The sequence below is a fragment of the Hirundo rustica genome, chromosome 6 (genome assembly GCF_015227805.2).
Source record: "Hirundo rustica isolate bHirRus1 chromosome 6, bHirRus1.pri.v3, whole genome shotgun sequence".
Taxonomy (NCBI): domain Eukaryota; kingdom Metazoa; phylum Chordata; class Aves; order Passeriformes; family Hirundinidae; genus Hirundo; species Hirundo rustica.
The window spans coordinates 38318357-38334678 of NC_053455.1; the positions used below are offsets into that span (position 1 = coordinate 38318357).

A 16322-nucleotide genomic window follows, 5' to 3' on the forward strand; every position below is an offset into this window, starting at 1 on the left:
ATAGCAACTATTACAAGGCGCAAGCCCTGAAGAATGCTGAGGATGCTTACCAGATTCATCAAGCCCGGGTATGTATTTTTTGGCTCCATGAAGTAGAAGAGTAAGCAAAGTAATTGGCAGAGGCCACAGTACCAGGACCTTTCACGGCAGCCAAGTCAAATAGGAGAATCTGGTGGCCAGATTTGAATTTAATTCCACTGACATGTTTTATGCTAAACAAGTAGAAAACCAGAGTATAAAATTTGGGCTATGGGAACAGGCTCATTTTCTCTTTGTTTCTGGTGAGTATCGTGTCTTAATGTGAATTGTAAAGCCTTTTACTCTACAGTTTCTTGATAAGTTAATATATTCACCATCTTATGCATACCTTCCTCTTCCTGTTCAGACCAGATCATTTGATGAAGATGCAAAGGAGAGCCGGGCAGCTGCTCTACGGGCTGCTAACAAGTCTGGTACTGGGTTTGGAGAGAGCTACAGTTTAGCAAACCCATCTATCCGAGCAGGAGAAGATATTCCACAGCCTACCATTTTCAATGGAAAACTGAAAGGTTATCAACTGAAAGGCATGAATTGGCTGGCCAACCTATATGAGCAGGTATACTAGTACATCTTGCTAATTTTTATAACTTCTGGGATTATTTAAGTCATTAGAGTAAAGTTGGCCAGAAGAATCTACTGGTTTTAAAAATAGACTATAGTTGATCTTTAATGTATTTGGAAGAAGGAAGAAGATTAGGTAGGCCATGTACCAGTGTTCTTGATTACTTAGGACTTAACAGCTTTGAATGGGGCATTGAGTTCAGTATTCTTTGCGTGGTTTATACAACTGCTTATCACTTAGATTATACATGGAGGAGATCTTTCCTGCTTGGAGTTGCATACAGCTTCAGGCTTGGGTCAGCTGATAAACTGCAGGCAGTCTTGTCCTTGTGAGTGTGCCCAGGTCACAGTGGGATCATGAAATACAAAGAGGCTTAGGGGAAAAATTAGACTGAAAGGTGAGTGAAATACAGTTGAGATCCATTACCTCTCAGGAGCAGATGTAAGAGATGATCAAGTTTCAGAGTGACAGAGTTATTACAGGGGGGCTGTTCCCACTCAATTCAGTAGCAACTGTTCTGCCAGTTCTTTGTAGATTAAAAAGTAGAAAAGCAAAGGTGTTCATTTATGGATCTTTTTGTAGGGCATCAATGGAATCCTGGCGGATGAAATGGGTCTGGGTAAAACAGTACAAAGTATTGCTCTCCTTGCACATCTGGCTGAGGTAGGTGGATTATAGCTTGTTCCTGGGTAGTATGCTTGATAGAAGATGCATACTTTTCACATGTTGGAAATGAATTTTGGATTATAAAGCTTAAACGTCTTAAAAGGTATTTTATACATTGTTTTCAAGTGGAGCCATTGAAATAGTTATAAATATGTATGAGTTTTCATTTATTCACAAAGTAATATTTTCTCACTTGCACTGAATGTAAAAGCCTCAGGAGAAAACAAATTGTACACTTGATGGTTCACTGAGGTTTACAGATCAAAGTGCTCAAATTCTGAGCTTTGTGGCAATTAGCATTAATTTCCATATTCTAGTGGGGGTTTTTAGGAAGTGTAGTGATTCTTCAAAACAGTGCAAACAAAACAGAAAAAGCAACAGGAGCTTACTTCTTAATGCAGAAACAGATACATTTATTTCAAAAAATAAAGGTCTTGATTGCAATCCAGTCACTTGCCCTAAGTATCAATGAAGATGATACTAGAAGCCCTAAATATCAATGCCCTAAATCTTGGTCTTGATTGCAATCTGGTCACTTGCCCTAAATACCAATGAAGTGATACTAGAAGCAAAATTAGCTGCACTAGTGACCAAGTCATTTCTTTATGTTACTGGTACTGTTGGCCAAAATACTGTAAAGGTGTGCAGAGCTGAAAGTTCTTGAGCTCATTTGTATGGAAGGAATAACAAGATAAGCTTGCCTTTCTGTGACACTGTACCTTGAGGTTTTTGGAAGGTTAAACAGGGCTTTATTCTTCTGCCTCTTCCTTATGACGGGCGGCTTGTAACTGCTAGTGTGTTAATGGATCGACTCAGTTATTCACCAGAGTACTGTTATTTGTGATGTGGCAGAGGAAAGATTTCAATGCCACCTGAAGTTCTTTCCCTTATCAAAATGACAGGGGCTGTTTGTAACATGAATGTGGCCGCTCTCAGAAACAAAGGAGTTTGTTCTGGGAAAAACTTTGCTGTTATGAAATAAGTCTTGGTTAAACATTAGATCTGCTGTTTGATTTTGTATCACCCTGCTGTGCTGGGGGAGTTTTGCTGTGTTGCATACAGTTCCCTCTCATGTTGCCACTGTCATTTAGTAAATGTAAAGCCATGTCAAACCATTTCTATATTACTTCCCATCAATTATTTTTTTTGAATTTATTTGTTATATGTGTTTTCCAGAGAGAGAACATCTGGGGACCTTTTTTAATAATTTCACCTGCCTCTACTCTGAACAATTGGCACCAGGAGTTTGCCAGATTTGTACCTAAATTTAAGGTAATAAGCATGTCCGAGGAAGTTCTTTTTGTTTTCTCAAGAGCAAACCATTTTGTTCTCTTGAGTTTTGTATAACATCTAGGTGCTTACTGACCTTGGAATATGAAACTCGGTAATGAGCCTGTTCCTGGTATTTTTTCCCATCATCCTGTTTTTTTCTGGAGTGTTTAGTTATCTGTGTCTTAAAAATATTCTTACTTTAATCACATGACTTTCATTTTGCATCAGCTTAAAGACACCTTCTTAGTAAGGAACTGTATCAGGTCAGCAAGTGGACATAGAATTTTAACGGGCCTGGCAGCAGAACCAAGAATTATGTACCAAGTTTTATATAGGTGTCTTTAGGGTTAGAGCTGTGTTTTCAGTCATTCATATGAATTTGAATCAGATAAAGATTGTACATGAATAAATGCTAAACAGTAAAGATGGAAGCAAAAGCAGTTATTACAGAAAAATAAAAGAACCATGGACATACAATTAATAATCAAGAAAAAGGAGTGATGTGAAGCACAAATAGATAAGAACAAAAAGATTGGAAGAAAACAAATGAGTTTTTCAGGTATTTGTGAGTGTGAAAACATAATAAATAGTAAATTAGAAAGCATGGAATTATCAGTTACTGAAAAACAAGCTGCTGGAAAATACTGGAGTGTTGCAAAGGAAAATTTGAAAAGAAATGTCTACTGCTAAACCAGTGCTTTAATTTCAGAATTCAGGATAGACAAAACTGTCAGAAGCTTGCAGTTGCATCTGTACAGAGGAGTAGATCATAGTTTAAGTATTTGGGTTGTTAACATAGTGACCTTTGGTATGAAGAAGTCTTGATTGGTTTCTTTGAAACATCAGATTTTCCTTTTTACAGAAAAAGTAGAAGACACCAGTATGCCAGTAACATCAGCTTAAGTGTTTGAATGTCTTGGCTACTTAAAAAAGTGTGGGGACTTTGAATATATTACTATAAGTGATACTTCATTTTTGATCTGGGGCAGGGCAAAATTAACGGACTTAGCTTTTACCAAATAGCTTGCTTTGGAGATCCGTGATGAGACTGTAGTTGGTTGTGGTGTCGTGTAGTTTGAGGTATCTGTATGAGGAGGAGTTGTGCTAGAGCATAGTTCAGTACTGGATTATTCAAATGACTTGTATTTTGGAATAAATTGCCATTACCATGCCTTTAAAGCAACTAATGAAGAAATATAAACACTTGTCTTATTGAGGAGGTACTCAAAAGAAAAGAAAAAAAAAAAAAAAAAAAAAAAGCCAAGACAACCTAAAAATAATCCATAATCCATTCATGTCTTTTCATAGCTCAAAATAATAGGGACTCTTGATTAGAAAACTTGAGAGCTGTTGGCCATTGTATCTGCTTTCTCTCACTTCCTTTGATCAGTTTATTGTATAGAATAAGCAAGCAACTGTTTATGCTTCCTCCTTCTTAGGAATGAAATACAGCAAATGTTTGAAAAATGCAGTCAGGATGCTTGTGAAAAGATAGTTTTCTCTTTTTTGACTTAAACCCCAAACTGTTTATATCATTGTATAGCTATTCATTGGCATACTGATCTTATTGCATGCTGATGTTTACCTCATCCATGGAACAAAACATATTCTAAAAAGAAGTTTTCTAAACTTACTGTAACATGTTTACAACCTCAATCAATCTTTTTCAGCCAGTTTTGTTTCTGCCTCTAATCATACAGAAGTGTGCAGTCAGTTCTGCTTGTAGTAAATCACAGTGAATGTATGTCCATGGCAGAATATGTAAACTGAAAGACAAATCACTTTTCGATCAGCCTGGTTGTTTTACAAGTATCCTTATTTCAGAATAGTAGGAAGAGTACTCAGTTAAAGGCTTCTAGAATCTGTCAGTAAGAATTTTCACCACCCCAGAAAGCAGTATTTTTCCTCCCTCCCAGACCCCCCAGTCTTAGCTGCCTGTAAGTCCTTCCACCAGGCAGGAGATGGCAGTACAATGTTATGAACCAGTGACAGGAGTCAGCGCCCTGCAAAGGTCTGAGTAATAGGACCCATGCAATTTTGAACCGTAGATACAGTTTAACAGATTTCTCTGGCAGGAGTGCTTGCTTTTAAAATTCTTGTATTAAATATATCCAGGCCAGACATTTTAACTTCATCTCAAGGTTTTGGGGTCAGCTCTGAAACAGAAAACCAACAGGACTGTGGGGGTTGTTAAACAGGCAAAAAGCCCTCTAGTTGTCTAGGTTTAACTATAGCAGTTGAGTGCAGACCTCTTTCTGCCCTAAGCAAAGTATAATTTCTAACTTCTGGAAAAAACCTGACTAGAAGGTTTGTGGTAAATGCTAATGGGCATTTTTAGATTCTTAGCATAGTTTGGTCAGGTCAAGTTGCTTGATACCTTTTCCCGGAATGCTCTTTTTCAAAGTATTTTTAAATGCTTTCTGATTTTTCTCAGTGGTAGAAAAGATAATTTCCCTTTTTGCTGTTTTGGAGAAAGAGGTATGTCATTTTGTAGATTGGCAGACTATAAAATTCCAGATATCATTATTTGAAAATAATGTCATTCTACTTTTTTTTACTGTTTCAGGTGCTACCTTACTGGGGAAATCCCCATGATAGAAAGGTGATCAGAAAGTTCTGGAGTCAGGTAATGCCAGCATGAATGTGTGCTTTGGCTCTTTCCTTGTATGGAGTCAACCAGAAACTGTTGCTATACATCACCAAACTAATGTGTGGATGCAGGGTTTCTTCATTCCTGTAATAGCATTTTCATTAAGATAATGAGGTGGAAGACTTCTCTTGTGCTGAAGAGCAATACCATGCAGGGCAAATCGATGCAGTGTGGAGCTGAGATGAAGAACTAGAGCTCTGTAAATAAAGCAGGAAGTTTGTGAAAGACTGTTTATTCTGCTTAAGTAACCTAACTCAGGATGCCACAATCCAGAATCACTGCTGTTCTGTCAAGATTGTTTCTTATTTAACAATAGTGTTTGATAGGGTTCAGTACCCAGGTCTTGTCTTGCACGTTTAAGTGTCTGAAATCGTTCAAGGCTTGAAGTCCAGGTCCACTAGTTGAGTAACTGTGATATAATTAATTTTAAAAGTCAGCTGGGAAAAACACAATCGTAATGAGAAGATTGTAGAACAGAAGTCTGAAATGGCAGTGAACTCTTGACAATGTATTTTCATTATGTGGACATTTTTTTCTCCTTTTGCCATTATAGAAGACACTGTATACTCAGGATGCTCCTTTCCACGTGGTAATTACCAGTTACCAGCTGGTGGTGCAGGATGTGAAGTATTTCCAGCGGGTCAAGTGGCAGTATATGGTGCTGGATGAAGCACAAGCACTCAAGAGCAGCTCCAGGTAATAAACTAACAAAATCTTTCCTGTGGATCAACCTCTTGGAGGAATATCAAGAGAACATAAATTGATAGAAGTTAAAATTGACACACATAACACCCCTTAAGTATTTAACCTAGTTAAATATCTATGTAACTCTCTGACACTGGATTGATCCATCATGGTTTTTTGCATTTAGATTTTCCAAATATGTAGAATGTAATTAAATGGTAGCTCTAGAGCAGAAACTTGTATGAAGCACAGGACAGTTAAAACAGTGTGAAATGCTGTTCACTTTCTTTCCTGACTACTCACCAGATTCTGACTGGTGAATGGTCTGTAGTCTTTAGGTTATATTGCTTATATTAGCTCCATTAAATGTATTATTTTGATTCCTTATTCAATGGCACTTCCAGACAAGAATGAAGGTCAGAACCCCTTGAATACTGCTGGCTGCAGTAAAGCACAATCTGTGTCATGAGACTCTGTGCCAGAAAATTTTCTGGGCTTTTTTGAGTAATGGATTTGTCTGTCTTTATTTCTGTAATTGCTTTCCCATAACCTCTGACCAAGTTGCCACTGTACACAGTAAGTTGAGGACTGCTTTATATGCAAGCTCATTCTGACCAAAGTGTGTCTCTAGAGCATTGTTGGAAACCACCCCTCTAAGAGGATTTTAATGTATAGCTCAACACTCCTGCCACAGTATCCACACTTCCTCTTGTAAAGTCTGAAAAATACATGGCATTCTGATTCAAAGTACCCAGGTTTTTTTGGCAGTTAATTATTCTGATAATGAGATTTTATTAGTAAGCATTTGTTTTAAAAATGAGTTAAAAAGATACTTAAAAAATAAAATAAATTACACTTCTTTTTTTTTCCTTTGGAAAACGGCTACATTTTCCTGTAGTTGTCTTTTGAAAGACTGGGGAACAGCCGTAATAGTTTTGTCCAGTGACTTTCAAAGATCATTTGGGAAACTCACTGGAAACAATTTACTTTAAAATACCTTATGTTGCATATAATTCTACAGTTTTCTCTAGACATTATTTTTCTTGCTTTTATTCACCAGTGTTCGTTGGAAGATCCTACTACAGTTCCAGTGTCGAAACAGATTGTTGTTGACTGGGACCCCAATCCAGAACACGATGGCTGAGGTATTTGGGAGCTCACAAGAGTGGATTTTTCTTTATAACAAGAATACATGCTAGATATATGTGAACAGTTGAGAAACCTGTTGTATTTGTATGATTGTGAGATCACACTTGTAGCAAACCACTGGCAAACAAACGTGGATTAGCCTTCTGAGGGGAAAATATGGAAACTTGCCACACATTCAAATAAAAGTAAAACTAAAGATATTTGAAGGGATACTTAGATTACAGGATGAAATCTAATTCTAGTGACTTTTCCTTTTGTTGGCTGAAGTGATAATGCTGTGTTTTTTACTGCTTTCTAATGGAGTTTTGTTAAGTTGGTATCTGTGGCATTTTGGGGGGATGCATGGAGAAAATGCATCTGGGGTTTTGTTTAATTTTTGCTGTGTCTCATGATCTGATAAAGTGATTTTGCTTATAAAGAGCTGCAAGATTTTTGAATCCGAAATTACCTTGTCCACAGTAAGATGACTTTTGCTAATCCGGTGTTTTCTCTTCTTTTAGCTGTGGGCCCTGCTGCATTTTATCATGCCAACACTGTTTGATTCCCATGAAGAGTTCAATGAGTGGTTTTCTAAGGACATAGAGAGCCATGCAGAGAACAAATCTGCTATTGATGAGAGTGAGTGCAGTGTGTAACTGCTGTAATTTTTATATTAAGAAGCTGTTGCCTTTTTGAACTAGTAATGGCTAAACTTTCTATGAGATGTGGCATCTAAAGCAGAGGATGAATAATGGGGTTGGAATATTATTGGATTGTGGTCGATTGTTAAAGCTTCTGACTAATATGAATAGAAAAACAGTGTATCACAGCACTCATTTTAAAAAAGAAAAATCAACAAAGAAGTATCAACTCTATGCTATAAGTATTCATATGGGGGGAAATGGCTGAGCAGTAAGGGACTTAATTTGTTATAAAACACCATATAATTTTCTTCCTTGATGAAGTAATTATTATTTCTTTCCTTTTATTTCAGACCAGCTATCCCGCTTGCACATGATCCTGAAGCCTTTCATGTTGAGAAGAATCAAGAAGGATGTGGAAAATGAACTGTCAGATAAGGTGAGAAAAAGTATTTCTCTAGAATGAGTATTACAGCTGTATTATCCTAGCTCTGTTCTCTGATCTGGTTTTTGCAAACAGTTTTGTTTGTCAGTCTGGATACCTGAAATTTGACTGTAGACTTCTCTTGGGCCTTCACTTGCTTGCACCACATACCAGCAACGTCATTAGATGTGAATGTAACTGAAGAACCTCTAATTAACAAACTTTTTTTTTCTTGGGAAAGCGTTTTGTTACCAGTTAAAAATGAAATATCTTTAGTCTTGGTTAAGTTGACAGAAGTATTCCTAATGGCAGTGAAGGAGATGGATACAGCAATTGACTGGGTGATAAACATTTCCAGTTGCCTTTGTGAAGGATTTAGCATGGGTTTAGGATTTGGTGTTTTTTTTTGCTTGCCTGTACAGAGAAATACATAGTGGCAGCATCATGCTCTTCTCTCTTGCTAGTCTCTTAATTTCACATGGATGTTAGCAATACAGGTGATCTTGTGGTCGACAGTCCTCAGGTTTTGGCACCATTGGCTGAGAGACATGTGATTTGTTCTGATGTACATACTCATTTCAGTAGACTTCCCACAGACACTGTTGTTGTGTGATGCACCTGTCGCTGTTGTGGGCTCCTGACACTCCTTATTGTGGCTCTAAGTGGGGAACTGTAGAATTGAAGTCAAATTTTAAACTGATCAGCTGCAGGTGGGATGTCAGCTTCTTAAGAATCTGTCTGTTTACTTAGTTGTGTTCCTGTATTTTAAAGGTCTGTCTCCTACATCATTACTTCTTCTTAAACACACCTATCAGTTAAGTTCTTTCCAGGTTAGATCCTGAAATGCAGATCTGAATGCAACTGCCTATAAATGTATTTTTTGAGAAAGCTGTTTCCTCAAGGTGTGCTTCAACTTTATATACTCTGATGTCATCATCCTTCATTTTAGGGGTAGAAATGGCTAAATCTTCATTATCATTTTGCAGATTGAAATTCTTATGTACTGCCAGCAGACAAGTCGACAGAAGCTCTTGTACCAAGCTCTGAAAAACAAAATATCTATTGATGACCTCCTGCAGTCATCAATGGGCACTACTCAGCAAGCACAGACCACCACTAGTAGTCTCATGAATCTAGTCATGCAGTTTAGGAAGGTAAGGCTATTTTAAATAATAATTTTTGAAAAGTATGCTCATTCATTAGCACAAAACTAAAATATGGCGTCTAGGAAAAACCATATTAAAAAAAAACTGGCATAGGCAAGCAAGTTTGCATGCAGTTCAGTTGTGTTTCGGATGCAGTGTAGCACGATGTTGGGTCAAGAAGATCTTTAGCCATATGATGCATGGATTTGCTATCTGGTTTGGTGGTTGGAGGAAGCCAAGGTTGGTTTGGTTGAAGGAAACCATTCACTTGGGAAGAGGAGGCAACAGCTGTTATGTGAATAGCAAAAGGTATGATGCCATATTCAAATTCGAGCAGATACACTAAAATAACTGTACAATATTAAGCAGTACTGAAGTTGTAGTGATCATTGGTTGTGGTTGATTTGGGATGCACGTGCTGCATCAGACTAAGTGAATTCCTTCCAGCTTTTGACGTGCTCTCTGTCTTTCAGGTGTGCAATCACCCAGAGCTGTTTGAGCGACAAGAAACTTGGTCTCCATTTCACATCTCCCTAAAGCCATACCAGATTTCCAAGTTCATCTACCGTCATGGACAGATCAGGGTCTTCAACCACTCACGAGACAGGCAAGCCTATTCCACTTCCTATCCAGTATAGCGTATTTAGTGTTATTACTTACACTTCTTTTATCTTCGTAAGTGCTAATTAGCTCCCTTACCTGGTATACTTAAATGATGTTGGCTGAACAGTCCATTTCCTTTCAGTCATTCAGCTGTTAAACGTCTGATAGAGGTGTGCTTTCTTGGGGGAATCCTAATCACAGAATATCCCTTTGATTGAGTAAGAAAGCCAGGAAAAGGAATTTAGAGTTGTTGCTGATGATGTGTAGTAGAATTAAACTTTAAAAGATTCTTAAAACAAAAAGCAAAACCCACACCTGATTTCTCTTCGGTGAGTTTTCACATTCAAGGAAGCTATCAGTATCTGTGTGTTGCAACATGGTATAACATGAGCATCTGCTAGTGCCTTGACAGCTTTTAGTGCTCACCTTGGATGAGGAGAATCTGCCTAAGTGCAGTTTTCTATTTTCTCCAACCGTGGCAATTCTTGATTAATTTTGTCTTCATTGAGTTATGAGAAGTGCTGAGGAAGAAGATGAGACATGTATAGAGACAAGATCAGCTTTTCTAGAACATACAGTGCAATTCCACAACAGTGGTGTGTCTCAGTGTCAAATTATCAGCAGTGCTTGTAGACTGATGATGTTTTCCTTCTACTGCTGTGCAATTCAAGATATTCAGAATACTAAAATACTTAAACTGAAGAAGTGAGAGGCTACCCTATACCCTCTGCTGATTGTGTGATTGAACATGTTATGTGTAAACACCTTCTTAGTGATATTGTTTGGTTTTGTTCCTTTCATTTTCAGGTGGTTACGGGTTTTACTTTCGCCATTTGCACCAGACCACATCCAGCAGTCTCTCTTCCACAGGAAGGGTAGGTTTACAGTCTTAGGATGCAAGTTGGATTTTAATGTCTTCTTCAGGGGGAAGGACCAAGAGGCCAGGTTAATTACTTCTCTGAGATAATCTGATCAGAACTTACTAGAATTTTGTTAGTGTTTGTACATAAATTTCATTTGCTTGGAGAGCAAAGGATGGATAGCAACTGGAAGAATCTGTGGATAACTTGTCATTTACTTACTGCTTAATCCTAGTGCAGTATCTTAATTCAGTCTGTCTTGTTTTAACTTGCTTCAAGAGATTAGTGCTGCCTTTTTAGTCTAATGTGAATCTTTCACAGATTAAATTCTGATTTATAGATTAAATTGGATTCATTTCAGTACATGATGTGTTATATCTTAAACTGCCAAATTTCTTTCAGCTAGCAACTAGATGGGATGCAAGTGACCCAGAATCTGTCAGTGAGCAAAAACCCCAGAAAAGCTGCTGATCTTGACAGATACAATTTATTATAGATGATTGAATATTTTCCCTACAGGAGCTAATTAGATCACACAACTACTGGGAAAATCTTCAGAAATATAAAACAAGAGAGATACTGGCTGCATTACTGTGCTGAAATCTGTTAGCATGAACCTCTTCCGTTGATGTTGGGGATATGCAGTGCACATGGGGGGTCCTTCCAGGCTTTCCCCTACCAATAGCTACATCTCCTTCTAACCCATTTGACTTCTTGGGTGAGAGGGATTGCGTGAGACATGCATCCTGTGGTATGCATGTTCTTGTTAGCTGTCTGGAAGGTATTTGTTCAAATTTGCAAATATATACTGTGCCTATTAGTTCTTAGTAAGTGAAACAAATGTCCTTACTGGCTGCTCTTGGACCTAGAATGTATTCCTCTTTTTTGGTAAGTGCTCTTCTCTTGCCCACACTGGAAAATGAGCTGGAATGTGGAGTTAGGCAACAGAGATTCAACTTGAATTTTCAGTATTTGTAAAAGATCTAGGTTCAATTAGGATCTCCTGTTTACTCACCTGGATTTGTCACGTTTCATAGTATGTATATCCTGAATCAATGAAATAAATTTAGTTTTCAACTATGAGTGTCTGTGAAACGTGTTGGCCTAACTTCAGTATTTCTGTGACCTAGGCATCAATGAAGAAAGCTGTTTTTCTTTCCTCCGGTTTATTGATGTCTCTCCAGCAGAAATGGCAAACCTTATGAATCAGGGACATTTAGCCAGGTGAGGACAACTATTTTTTCCTCTTCCAGTAATTACAGGAAAAGTGTAGATGATGTCAGTCATTCCTCTCTAAACCTGTATTTTCTATGCCTCCTAATATTATCATTTCTCTATCATTATCTAATACAAGAACATCTAGAGTGTTCCTCCAGGTATAGGGCACCATTATGCAATGCAAGTTTTATGCCCCTGTCACAAGAAACTGTGTGTTACAAAGAATTGACATTGTAAATACACAAGATGGTCAAAGGGCAAAAGGAGAGTTTGCTTAGGGTCACGCTGCAGTTTGCTGGCGTTATCAAGCACAAAATCCAGACTTTGGAAGGCCAGTTCAGTGCAATTCTTACCAGTTGCACTTGAGCATATTTTAAACACACGTGGAATAAGCTTGTGCTGTGGTAGTTGTTCTTCAGCCCTGAGCCATATTGCCTACTTTCCACATGTCTTGTTTTTAATGTGGAATGGAATTCTGAGGTGTAGGCATAGAACTGTGGATTTATAGCATCAGCTGTATTGTCTTGAAAGGAGAGGTGATCCTTTAAGTTACTAGTGTTCTCTGTAAAGGACTCTGAGTCAAGTTAGTAGTGGCTGTTAGAAATTTGAGACTAAAAGTAAGTCTTTATTAATAAATAGAGATGTTCTGCTTTAGGGCTTTGTAAGTAATACTGTTTTTTTGTTCTGGTTATTTTGAATTACTGTTTCTTGACTGCACTTCAGTAATATAATTCATATTTCTTTTGATGTGTCTCAGTGGTATTTATGATAAATTCTGCATTCATTACACAGGTTGTTATGAATAATTTATATGTAGAGTAATTTGCAGAGAAGTTAGGGCAGTTTTAAGTAGTAGTGTCTGACTGGGGCTTGACCATTTTAGATTGAGTACGTCAAAGTATATCCTGATTTAATCACTTAGATTCAGTTAAGCCACCTTAGAAAAAATTGAAGTAAGAATAATTTGAAGATGTCTAGCAGAAATTACTTTCTCTAAGACAGGATGCTTACAACATCCTTACAGCCTGATATTCTGAAAACAAACAAACATTTCTGTCAAATATGGTTATGCTGTAAATATATTCAAGCCTTTCTGTCACAAAGCAGTGAATAAATCTCCTGTATTTTGTTTCAGATGGTTAGCTCTTTTCCTGTCTCTGAAAGCGTCCTACAGGCTCCATCACATGCGCTCCTGGATGGAGACTGAAGAGGACAAAGAGCAGGGGTCATGTTTTCTGAGGAACAGGGATTTCTTGCTTGATGTAAATTTCCCACTCTCTTTCCCTAACTTGCACAGCTGCACTTTGCTGCAGGTAAGAAAAATTTCTGTGATCTGGAGACAGTAGCAAATCCTCATGAGTTAGAAATGGTGAAAACCTTTCTCTCCTTATAAAACAAGGAAAACAAACTTGGAAATGGGATGACGGTACTGTCTGCTTTTTTAGATACAGTTAAGAGACTTCAGAGTGCTGAACAGAAAAATAGTTTAAGCCCTATCTCCTTCCCATGTGTCATTGCATTTCAAAACTTTCTATAATGAATAAATCAGTTGACTTGGAAAACTTAAAAATATTACTGGCGTGCCAAAAGTACATACAGGAGCAACAGAACTAGACTCATGATTTGTGTAAGCTTAAGAGTTTTTTTGTAATGTTTTGTAATGTTTTTTACATGCAAAATGCTCATTTTCTGGCTAAAACTACTCTTTTGCCAAATTCAATACGTTGTTGCAACAGCTGGAGAAAACAGAGACCAGCCTGACAGTGTTTCATAGTTGGTGGACAAGCATTTTCAGTGATGTATTTCTACTCTGAAATTTGCTTCTGCTGCTGTCTGGTATATCCAGATGTATTCAAATTACTGTGTAATGCAAGATAATTTTTGTTAATCTTTGGCCTAGGATATGTATGAAGATCTTGCCTTTTTGTGACTAAATTGAAGTTGATTTCCTGAATTAGATTAAGGCTCCATGGATTCAGTTCACTGGGAAATAAGTTCACAAAAGTGCTAGTGTGGAGTCAGGAAAGCATCTAGGGCAGTTAGCAGATATGCAGTAAAAAAAATCTTTTCTTAAACAGTGAGATCGTGCCAAATTTCTCAAGGGAATATTGCTTCTGCTCATGAGTCTGGAAGGGGAAAGGAGATAGGCAGAATTCAATTGAATATTGTGTAGAGGAAGTTGAAATTGAAGACGCATAAGCAGTAGGAAACCAACCTTGGACTTGGTGTCATGTTTTGCAGCGTTAACAGCAAAGCCAACAAAATGAGTCTTCCTAGTTATCAAACAAAGAGCCAGCCAAGTGAATGTGTGCCTGTTAACTCTGGCTGTGCTGGTATTTCAATGGTCTGTGTTCCTGTGTCTAGCTTGATAAAATGTCTATGCTATATGAATTTGCTTTCAGTTAGTTTTTTTTGAGATTACAGTCAGCTGTTTCTGTAGTGCCTGCAGTGCTTATCTCTGAGACCGTAGAGACTGTCCTCTCATTGGTATGGTTAAGGAGAATTTGTGTGGTGTCAAAAGTGTGGCAGTAAAGAAGATGGTTTCAGAAGTTGTCTGCATTTAGAGAAAGTAGCATCCATTTTTACAGATGTAGAAAGACCATCTAAGTCCTTACACAGCCCTTGGTTTGATGTGTATGAGTATCAAAATGAAAATCATTAAATTTTCTGAAGGACAGGAGTTGAATTAAGATTATAGATTTTAAATATAAGATGTAGAATATGCTTGTGTAGGTTTTAATATTAACAATTAAATATCATGGGCTACAGACCCACTTATACCACAGTGTAGCAAGATTTAAACATGAATTTGTTTTCTCCAAATAATTTCTGTACTTTGAGGATGTCAGTACTTGTGTCCTAGGGGTTCCCAGGGCTGTTGACTCAGTGTAACTAATGACTGTTGCAACTAATACATTCCATATAGAAAACAGCCAGCTGAGGAGCAGAGTTCAGTGTGTGCAATACAGTGCATTTGTGATAAACCCAGTAAATCTAAAGGATGAATGGCCCTGCAGTTATGACAGATACTTTAAAGCTGTTTTCTAACCTGCCTGTTAGACAAATTACCGCCTGAAGTCACTTCAAAATAAGCTATATTTACAGAATTTTGTTTGCAGAGCTTACATTTAGAGCACCTTGGGAAAAAAAAAAAAAAAAGGGTAGTTGAGGAGTGCAAAACCTAAAGGAGTTGAAAAACAAACTGCTCTTTACGTGCCTGTCTGTTAGCACTGCATATTATTGTGAGTGAAAATGAACTAACTTTTTCCTTAGCCCAGGCTGGAGAAGCTTTATATAATATTCCCCAAGGCTTCCTCTTGGGCTTCATAAGATAGTAATATGTAGGGAGTGAGGAGGATGAGAAAAGAGGAAATAGGAAATGGTAAAAATCTGGAAAGACTTTTCTTAACTGCTCAGATCAGCATTTCCGATGTAAGAGACAAAGTATGAAAATACGTCAGTAGAAGAAAAGACCCATGTTTTTTTAATGGATATATCTGAAATTGAAGTAACATCTGTCTAAAAATAGTATATGTTTAATCATGTAAATACAGAAATTGCTTGCAGAGTGTGAGGTTTCTTCAGTGCCCCCGCTCAATGCCTCCACATGATATGTATTAATTTGTATGCATTAAATTAATGTAAAATCTGCTCTGCTTACATGCACCCTTTTCTCCTTTCCTACTTTTTTTTCTACTGAAAAATTTAGGAGTGTTAATGAGTTTAAGATGCTGGTAGCAATCACCCATATTTATGTGTAGCTCTATTTGCAATATAGGAGAGCCTCTTTCAAGACTTACTTTGGATTGCATAATTGTAGTAGATGTGTACATTTGTGAGTTTTAACAGTCTCCCTCTTTGGTTTTTGGCTTTGTTGTACTGAAGTACATGAGCCATTTCAGAGCTGTGGCTGTGTTCAGTTCTGTAACTTTACCCAGTCTTTTCCATGTGTGTGGTTAATGGGTTTCCACTGTCCCTGTTATATCTGGTGACTGCTCCATTCATGAATACTTAGCAGCTGCATATGTCAGAATTCAGAGGGGAGTTTCTTATGTGACCTGCTCATAGTTTGTACACAGGGATCTACCACTCAAAGCTGGATTAATGCTCAGGTACAAATATTTTTCTCTTATTTTGGATATCTTCTTGAAGCTTTATTTATGTTTCCTCCTAGGTACTTCAACTGCTCTAAAGTCATCTTGAATGGGTCTTTGATACTGTTTTCCAAAAGAGAATTAAGTAACAAGCTTCCAAAAGTTTAGAATTACAGATTGTTAACCTCCTTTCTATCCATTTCTTGTATTCTGATTTTCCAGGAAATAATTACCAAACCCCTCTGTTGACCAGGGCCACACTCAGTATGTCAGTGCTTGCTGTCATAAGATTTACTGGAAAGCTCTCGTGACTGCCTGCAATGATGATTCTTCTTC

At 37.6% G+C, this 16322-nt stretch overlaps 1 protein-coding gene across 3 annotated transcripts in view; it reads left to right on the plus strand.

Moving 5' to 3' along the window:
• The window catches only part of INO80 (INO80 complex ATPase subunit), a 64490-nt gene that overhangs the window by 19383 nt on the left and 28785 nt on the right, over positions 1-16322 (plus strand). For all 3 annotated transcript variants that reach the window (XM_040067734.1, XM_040067736.1, XM_040067737.2), the window contains exons 11-24: positions 1-68; positions 386-595; positions 1184-1264; positions 2444-2539; positions 5106-5165; positions 5743-5885; positions 6934-7018; positions 7523-7640; positions 7996-8081; positions 9053-9220; positions 9685-9818; positions 10622-10689; positions 11805-11898; positions 13028-13205. In XM_040067734.1, the coding sequence (XP_039923668.1) occupies positions 1-68; positions 386-595; positions 1184-1264; positions 2444-2539; positions 5106-5165; positions 5743-5885; positions 6934-7018; positions 7523-7640; positions 7996-8081; positions 9053-9220; positions 9685-9818; positions 10622-10689; positions 11805-11898; positions 13028-13205 (1589 nt within the window). The remainder of the gene's footprint in view (positions 69-385; positions 596-1183; positions 1265-2443; positions 2540-5105; positions 5166-5742; positions 5886-6933; positions 7019-7522; positions 7641-7995; positions 8082-9052; positions 9221-9684; positions 9819-10621; positions 10690-11804; positions 11899-13027; positions 13206-16322) is intronic.